The sequence below is a fragment of the Mycetomoellerius zeteki genome, unplaced genomic scaffold, assembly GCF_001594055.1.
Source record: "Mycetomoellerius zeteki isolate Tzet28-1 unplaced genomic scaffold, Tzet1.0 scaffold106, whole genome shotgun sequence".
Classification (NCBI taxonomy): domain Eukaryota; kingdom Metazoa; phylum Arthropoda; class Insecta; order Hymenoptera; family Formicidae; genus Mycetomoellerius; species Mycetomoellerius zeteki.
This window is the reverse complement of record NW_017255975.1, coordinates 2,302,651-2,311,283: the sequence shown is the minus strand read 5'-3', so window position 1 is coordinate 2,311,283 and position 8,633 is coordinate 2,302,651. Positions and strand designations below refer to the sequence as shown.

Genomic DNA, 8,633 nt, shown 5'->3' with positions numbered 1-8,633 from the left:
CAGCAAACGGATACTGTAAGTGCGAGACAAAGTTTAGGGCCTCTCCAAGCGAAATGGAGAGATGCGAGATTACCTGCCAGTATTATACATGGTCATACAAATACGTGCGAGTTGATGTTTATGTGAAGATGTGAAACCGTGTGAACAGAAGTTTGTCTGTGTTGTCGATATTGAACTTGATCAATATTGTAGAATAACTGTATAAAAATATGCAGTTATCGGTAATTTACTCAGTTATTTCTGTGGTGTACATAAATATTGCTGATAGTCAGACTCGTAGAATTCCAAGCAAACATGAAGATAAATCAAATCATTAAAAAGTATCGGAGAGAGAGAGAGAGAGAGAGAGAGAGAGAGAGATATGTTTTATATATTAATTCATTTCATTTTCTATTTCACTTAATATATTTCACTTAGTATAAAATACATTTTTATTTGACATGGACTATTGTTTCAATTAGCAAATTTGAATTAAATTTATTTCTTGCAAGAATTGAATTATGCTTGTAGCATAAAAGCATATTGATATAAAGAATGCTTATATAATTTTGTGCGAAGATTACAATTATCTGACAAGACTGTTTTTATTTTTAGAGAAGAGTTTGATAACAATTTCCTTGATGACTCCAACGTCGACAATGCAACGGTGGAGTTAAAGCCTGCTCTGGAGGTGTATAGAACTATTTCTAGATTTTTGATAATTTATAAGAAAGAAAGGGATCAAGAAAGAATAGAAAGACTGTGTAGGTGAGTACATGCAGCGCAATCAATGGCTACGTTTACACCGTGCATTTAAGCCTCAGTCTATACAATAGATGTCCTTGTTTATCCTGTATATTAAACAAAGACACCTATCGTATAGGTCGCGGACTAAGCGCACGGTGTAAACGTAGCCAATATTCCTCGAAAAAGATCCAAAATATTGTTCAACCAAGATGATCTTTCAGATACCTTGTTCTGACTCTCGATTCCGAGTCTCCAAAGATATCTTACGTTGGAGTGGCATTCCATAAGGATCACTACATATCATGGATATCGCAAATGAAGACAATTTTATACCATTGTCTCTCTGGCTTGGACAGTCTGAAGCCAGAGAGGGTATCGGATCACAAATCCATACTTTTGCGACTGCACACTCTGGTGAGTTTCACATCTCCTGGAACGTGGGCAATACAGAAGGTGAAGGGTATGGACCAGCTAAAGACTGGCATGAGTCAGCTGTGCGCAAACATAATGGGTCACCTAGTTAACAATGGATTTTATGCTACTATGCAGGTAACACTGTTATGCAACGAGAGATTTTCTAACAATCTTGGTTCTTTCTCTAACAATTCTAAACTACGTTCTCCATTTCAGGCTCTTTTAATGAAGGGACTGGGTAGAGCAAAAATTGCTTTGAAACCAGTTACACTTTCAGCAGCAGTTACTCTGACACTGAGACCACTGATCTCTTCGCAAATGTCTGACAAACTGGTGTCTCTGTTTCTAATTAATATCTTTAGCGTACCAGCTCTGGTCCATCACCTGAATATCTTGTCACCAGAGGTAAAAAAGAAAGAAAATGCTTACAAGCTTTGTTACACGTTGTGATATTTCTTATCTAATCTAAATATGTAAAGTTTCTGATATTATTTATAGTGCATTTCATCGTTTATGACGAATAATCTGTTTGCGAGAAGTTTGGAGTTGCTAAATTCCGAGCAGAATTTAAGGATCGTCTTTAACGCTCTGGAGGGCAGTTACGCGCTTTGTTTGCTTGCTAATTTGATACAATTGGCGAACATTGAAAAGGAAGAAGTATTGAGAGAGCTCTGCTTTCCTTTTTTTACGGTAAGTTGTAGTAATTTTTTTTCTTACATGTATATATTGATAATGTCTCATGAATCCTTTGCAGTTCGTTGTAACGAGAATGCTGGAAGCATGTCAACAATACGTAGTCGCTAAACGGAGTAATTTGACACATTGGCATCCAGTATTAGGCTGGTTTGCACAGACAATCGACATCTCTTTGCAGGATGCGACTCCTTCGGTAAAGTTGCAACTCGCTTGTCTTTGGACGGGCAGGATCGTTACGCATTTAGTTGGTGAGAGTTATCAATTTTACCAATTCTGACTACTCCTTACGAAAAATTACAATTTGCATACAAAAGTGTCATATTCTAATCAACAAAAATCAATTCGTCCCCTGGTTACTCTCTATTTTATTTTCAGAACAGCCACTAATCGAATTTGTCGAGAAAGAGGTACCACCTCCGATAGAGCAGCAAAGTACCTCTTCCATAGGCGCCAATATTTTCCGACGAGCATTTCTTGAGGCTCGAACTAATAGGAACAACAGCACCAAAAATTACAGAAAATTGGGCAGTCCGGAAGCTACCAAGATAGCTTTGATCTGTTCTCTATACCAAACTACGCTGCATACGCTTACACAGATGAAGATTGAGATATTAACGGGTATGTATAATAAATTAGTGCATAATCGTATATGCAAGATTATATATACAAATGATACATCAACTAATAACACGTACGTATAAAAATAGGATTATGCTATCAAGGCAAAATTCTTTATCACATGTGGCTGTTTTTGACCACCCTGGGACCGCACTGTGGTCTAAAAGCGTTTCTAGATCTCTTGGCGGCTAACACCAAATGCACGGCACCTGAGTTCCAAATGCTGATACTGTTCGCCGATTGTATGACGCACTATGTTACGTAAGTGATATGATTTTTTCAAACAATTTGATTAAATTTAGTCTTAATTAGTTTCATATGTGCTAATCTCTTGATTTTCCAATTTCAGCATCTTGGACGATATGGAGATGTACGAACATCAAGATCCTTTCAAGCTCACGGATTTCATCACTATGTCATATTTTTTAAATCAATTTTTGTACAAAGCAGTTCTTACTAATTTATTTGGTAAGTCGATTTCTATCATTTTTTGTTATCATTTCTTGCTTAATCAAGATTGCAAGAAGAAAAATAGAAAAGACACTTCTAAGATTCATACACAAAGATACAATGTATGCAATTTTTTGTAAATTATAGATGTGAAGTCGGTATCCAGCAATCCTTTGTTTATCTCACTTTACATTCTTTTAATGGCAATATATCGACGCGACTGCCGCAGAACGTTCTGCCCGGAAGGTCACTGGTTAGCCAAGTTAAGTATATCTTAATTTATATTTTATATCTTTTTATATCTTTAATTTATATTATGAATATTTTACACTCATGTTACAAACATTTTATTATATGTTACAGGTCCAAAAAAATTGTATCAATTTTTAATTATGTTATTGTATCAATTAATAAAAACTCTATAGTAATGTAATATTTAAAAAAATGAATGTTTTTTAATATTAAATATTTTTTAATATTATTTTAATATTTTAATATTTTTTATTACTGATTTTTTCAGTTACAGATATAATACAGGAATAAATAAATTCACTTTACTTTTTAATTTTCCCTCATATAATTAAAATAAAAAGATTGTATTATATATCAGTTTCAATATTTGCAATATATGTATAATGATTCACAATGTTTTTTCTTAAACAGGAAGTACGAGTATCTGGTTTCTTAGCCGATTTGGAAAAAGGACGACGCGGCGCAGCACTTTTACTCTCAAAAATGCCTCACGTCATTCCCCATTCCGAGCGAGTCGTATTATTTCGCAAGCACATAGCCGATGAAAAAGCAGTGATGGGTTTGACCGAGAGCGCTTGTAACAGTCCACCTACTACTCTCATCGTTGTACACAGGTCTATTGTTATGTCTTTATTTATTTCACAATTTTTACTTATTGTTTTAAAACATATAAGTGTCTAAAACTTTTTAAATTAACAATAATAAGATTGAAAGACCGCTAATGTTAAACATAATGCTTTAAATTAAGAAGCGCCATAACGGTCAGAACGTTAAGATGTTGAACTATTGTAAATTCCTTTAAATGAATTAACTTCAGAAATTATAATTGCGTGCCGATATGGTTGTCGGACTTTCAACGCAATCAAATCTGAAAATATTTTCAATTATAATTTCTGAAATTAATTCATTTTTAAATTAAATTTTTAATTAAATTTTCTTAGTTAAATTTGGTACTATTTTCTGAAAATAAAACGTTTAACAAAAAGAACAAATTTTTTTGGTGTGTGATAATGTAATATTATTTTTCAGAGACTGGATATCTTTTTTTAATTTTTTTATCAATAAGGTAGATATACTTTAAATACGATTCTTTTATTTATTAAGAATATACTCTTTTATATTTTATAGAACGCGGATAGTTGAGGACGGATACAGACAATTGGCCATGTTGCCATCACAAGCATTGAAAGGTGTGATTAGGGTACGTTTTGTAAACGAACAAGGTTTAGCTGAAGCCGGTATCGATCAAGACGGAGTATTTAAGGAATTTTTGGAAGAGACAATAAAGCGAGTATTCGATCCATCTTTAAATTTGTTTAAAGCTACCAGCGAAAACCGGCTTTATCCGTCTCCCACATCTTTCATGCAGGACAATCACTTGCAACTATTCGAATTTGTCGGACGGATGCTCGGCAAAGCGGTTTATGAGGTAAATTCTTATCCATGATCAGTAAAGTTAGTTATAAATGCAATTAGCTTCAATTATAAATAAAAATGTATGAAATAAAATATTTTGAAAATAATTAGAATATTTCTTATGTGTCAAGAATTATTTTAATTGTTCATTATTTATCTATGTGGTTTTACCATAGCTAGATTATTACGAGAAAAAATTAGATATAGCCAGTATCCCCAAATAAAGTCAATTCTTTTACAACAATCGATCTCTTATCGTTTTCCAGGGCATCGTCGTGGACGTGCCTTTTGCGTCATTCTTTGTCTCGCAATTTTCCGGGCAAACAGGCGGCGCGTTGTACAGCTGGTTGGACGAGCTTGCTTCACTAGATCGCGATCTTTACCGTAGCCTGACTTTGGTAAAGCATTACAAAGGCGATATTCGTGAACTGGAGTTGACGTTCTCTCTCGACGAGGACGAGCTTGGCAAGCTGGTCACGCACGAGCTGATTCCCCCGCCGTGACCAATCAGAACAAGATACAATATATCCACCACATGGCGCACTATAGAATGTATCATCAGATCAAGGAGCAAACGACCGCCTTTATCAAGGGGTTCCGCTCGATCATTAATCCCGAGTGGCTGTCGTTGTTCTCAACGCCCGAGGTGATAATTCAAGAACACTTATTTACATTTATTTGTAGTGCAATCTATGACTGAGATATAAAAATGTAAATAGTATAGAATCATTAATTTGAATATAATAAATCTTATATAATTATATATAATTAAATGTGTGACTTAACAGTTAAAAATATTAATAAATTTTTTTAGTAACTTTTTTAATTAGAATATAATTGTAAGCTCTATATTCCGAAGAAAATTTAACATGAAATGAAAATCTTAAAGCACAAATACAGTGCTATGATTAATATTTCTATGTAATATTATATACATATTAATAATATAATTATATTGTATTATTTTTTATATACTTGTATACGTATTCGAGTTATTATGGAACGCTTGGCTTTGTAGTTACAGAGATTGATCTCGGGTGATAACGTACCTTTGGATTTGCGAGATTTACGAAGACATACGCAATATTATGGCGGATTTCACGACAGTCATCGAGTAGTGTGCTGGTTGTGGGACATCCTAGAAAAGGATTTTACGGAAGAAGAAAGAGGCTTGTTTTTAAAGGTAGCGATCACAATGATAATTAATAATTTCTCTCTAATCAATAATTATTTACTAAAGATTTTCTCGAGATATTTTTAATGTGGATATTAATATATGGATATTAATATACAGGGTGTTTCCAAATTAAATGGCAAAACTTCGGGAGCGTGTAGAGGAGTAAAAAACTAAGAAAAAAAGTCCTATAGACATATGCTCCTTTTTGCTTTGTTTCGCAGGAAATCACGAAAAAAGAAAAAAATATATTTAATTTATTATTTTAATTATTTTATTTATAAACTTTTTAATGAAGATTTTGTTCGAAATGTGCACCTCTTGCAGCAATACAAGCATTGCATCTGTCAAACACGGCTCTTGTAGCAGCCAGGCACTGTTCTTGCGATATTCTGTTCGCTGCAGCTACGATACGATTTCTCAAATGTTGCTCTGATTGAATAGGCGAAGAATAAACTTCTTGCTTCAGAGTACCCCATGCATAGAAATCTAATGGCGTTAAGTCGGGCGAACGAGTTGCCCAATGTACTGCTCCTCCACGTCCAATCCATCGTTGTGGGAATTTTCTATCTAACCAGGTTCTAGCGACTCTGCTGTAATGAGCAGGGCATCCATCTAATTGAAACCACATTTCAGTACGTTGTTGTAATGGGATGTTTTCTAAATAGTCAGAAAATTCATTCTCCAAGAAATTTAGAAAACGGTCCCCATTTAATCTTGCAGGTAAAAAAAACGGTCCCACTAAAACGTCGTTCCAAATTCCAAGCCAGACATTAACAGAAAACTCTTGCTGAAATTTGTATTCTCTAACAGACCTGGGATTTTGATGAGCCCATAATTCCTTTGATTAATTATTCCACCTCTGGTAAATGTTGCCTCATCTGACCACATTATTTTAGATGGAAATAAAATATCATTGTGGCATGTCTGAAGGTACCAGTTACAAAAGTTCAATCTGTTCCAATGATCTTGAGGTAATAAATTTTGCACTTTTTGAATGTGGTAGGGATAGCGATTATCTCCTTTTACAGTTCGCCAAATTGTTTGTGGTGACACTCCCAATACAGCCGACGCATTCCGAACGCTGGTCTCAGGATGATTGTCAAAATGTTGTAAAATACGATTCCCTGCCTGCAAATCTCTTCGTAACGCTGCTTGAAATCGGTTGTTTTCTTGTCGAATTGAAAATGTTCCAGTCTCTCGCAATCTATTAAATGTCAACATAAACACTCTTCGGTTTGGCACTCTTCTGTTTGGAAATCGTCGTGCATATTCTCGCACCGCCTTTAAAGCATTACCGTTGCAGAAACCGTATACAAAAACCATATCAGCATATTCACTATTAGAATACGTACGCGGCATATTGCAAAAGACAAAATTCATCTACTGTTAAAGGCTTTCAAAGAGCGACTGACAAATTCATAACAGAAAGTGGAAAATGTAATCAAATATGTCGGTGCTAGATATGGCAAGAAATGTAAACATTTTTTTTCGATTTCTCTGAAACGGAGCAAAAACGAGCATATGTCTATAGGACTTTTTTTCTTAGTTTTTTACTCCTCTACACGCTCCCGAAGTTTTGCCATTTAATTTGGAAACACCCTGTATATCTATATATATAATCCATCCTCTATATATCAGGGCTCGGCAAGATTTGCATTTCTCGGCCGAGCCCTGCTCTATATTAATAATCTTCTTAGAGAATAATAATAACGTTTGTGATAGTTCGTGACGAGTTGCTCGAAGTCACCTCTGCTGGGTTTCGCTCACCTGGAGCCACCTTTTTCCATACGATGCGTGGAAGTTTGCGATGACGAGGACACTGGCGACACTATTGGTACGTTAAAATAGTTTCGAGAAAAGACAAGAATCAATTTTTTCATAATCAGCCATAAAATCGAAAACTGGAAAGATTCTTTATTCTATTTTTTTTGATACCTTTCACATTTTTTGGTAAATTTAATTTATTTAAAATTTCTTTGCAATTTAGGCAGTGTGATCAGAGGTTTCTTCACGATTCGCAAGAAGGATCCGCAAAATCGACTGCCCACTTCGTCAACGTGCTTCAACTTGCTCAAGTTGCCAAATTATCAGAAAAAGAGCACGTTGCGAGAGAAGCTGCGTTACGCTGTCACCAGCAATACTGGTTTCGAACTGTCCTAAGTGTTGCCGATCACGCATTTTTAGTTTCAAAAGGGACGAGCGAAGAATTGTGCGAATTTGTCGAAACATCACGTATGACAGTTTTCGACAGTTGGAACGGGATGCAATCTGATCGGTGATCAGAAATGCCGTGAGATTTTGCAGAGATAAAAAGTCGACTGACATGATCGATACCTCAGATTCGACGATGTCGAGTGATGCCTAAACCGCCCTTATCCCCATCCAGTACCAATTAAATACGTCGCTATTTAAATGCCTGTTGATTTTTAGATAGCACAAACGTTTTAGAGAAGTCACTCAAAAGCGCGTCGCAGTTTTTTTTTTAAAAAAACATTGCGACCTTGGTATTTTTCGGGGATTGATGGTATCATGAAGCAACATGAGAATGTTCAACATAAGGGTACACAATAACGAGTCTGCGAATAGATAACTGTTAGACATATTCATATATATATATATTTAAATAAATTTCATCATATGAACGAGAGCTAAGTATTTTAGGGTGAAGCCTGTTTACAACGTTTGTTTCCGCGGTCTTCGATATATATTTATACAGGCACACATTACCGATGTGAAATACCATACCTCATGAGCTTAATACCGCTGAGATAATTGTGCGCTTGTTAGTGGATAGAATCGTTGATTAATGTTACATTAAGATCGGGGGTGGCGGACATTTAAATTTATTTTCATAGATAACGTTGAAGATAACATTTGTTACACA

The 8,633-nt window shown here is 35.1% G+C and overlaps 1 protein-coding gene across 1 annotated transcript in view; it reads left to right on the top strand.

Annotated features, from left to right (window-relative positions):
* LOC108722925 (ubiquitin-protein ligase E3B) overlaps positions 1-7,941 on the top strand; it is an 8,663-nt gene extending 722 nt beyond the window's left edge. Inside the window, 18 exon segments of the mRNA XM_018448311.1 lie at positions 1-19; positions 354-363; positions 595-747; positions 948-1,275; positions 1,357-1,545; positions 1,639-1,830; positions 1,895-2,084; positions 2,212-2,454; positions 2,544-2,715; positions 2,804-2,922; positions 3,052-3,167; positions 3,568-3,770; positions 4,285-4,585; positions 4,839-5,064; positions 5,067-5,218; positions 5,591-5,755; positions 7,472-7,583; positions 7,737-7,941. The exon segment at positions 1-19 is cut by the window's left edge and continues 722 nt beyond it. Of these exon segments, the coding sequence (XP_018303813.1) occupies positions 1-19; positions 354-363; positions 595-747; positions 948-1,275; positions 1,357-1,545; positions 1,639-1,830; positions 1,895-2,084; positions 2,212-2,454; positions 2,544-2,715; positions 2,804-2,922; positions 3,052-3,167; positions 3,568-3,770; positions 4,285-4,585; positions 4,839-5,064; positions 5,067-5,218; positions 5,591-5,755; positions 7,472-7,583; positions 7,737-7,909 (3,063 nt within the window). The 3' untranslated portion in view covers positions 7,910-7,941.
* Positions 7,942-8,633: the final 692 nt, after the last annotated feature.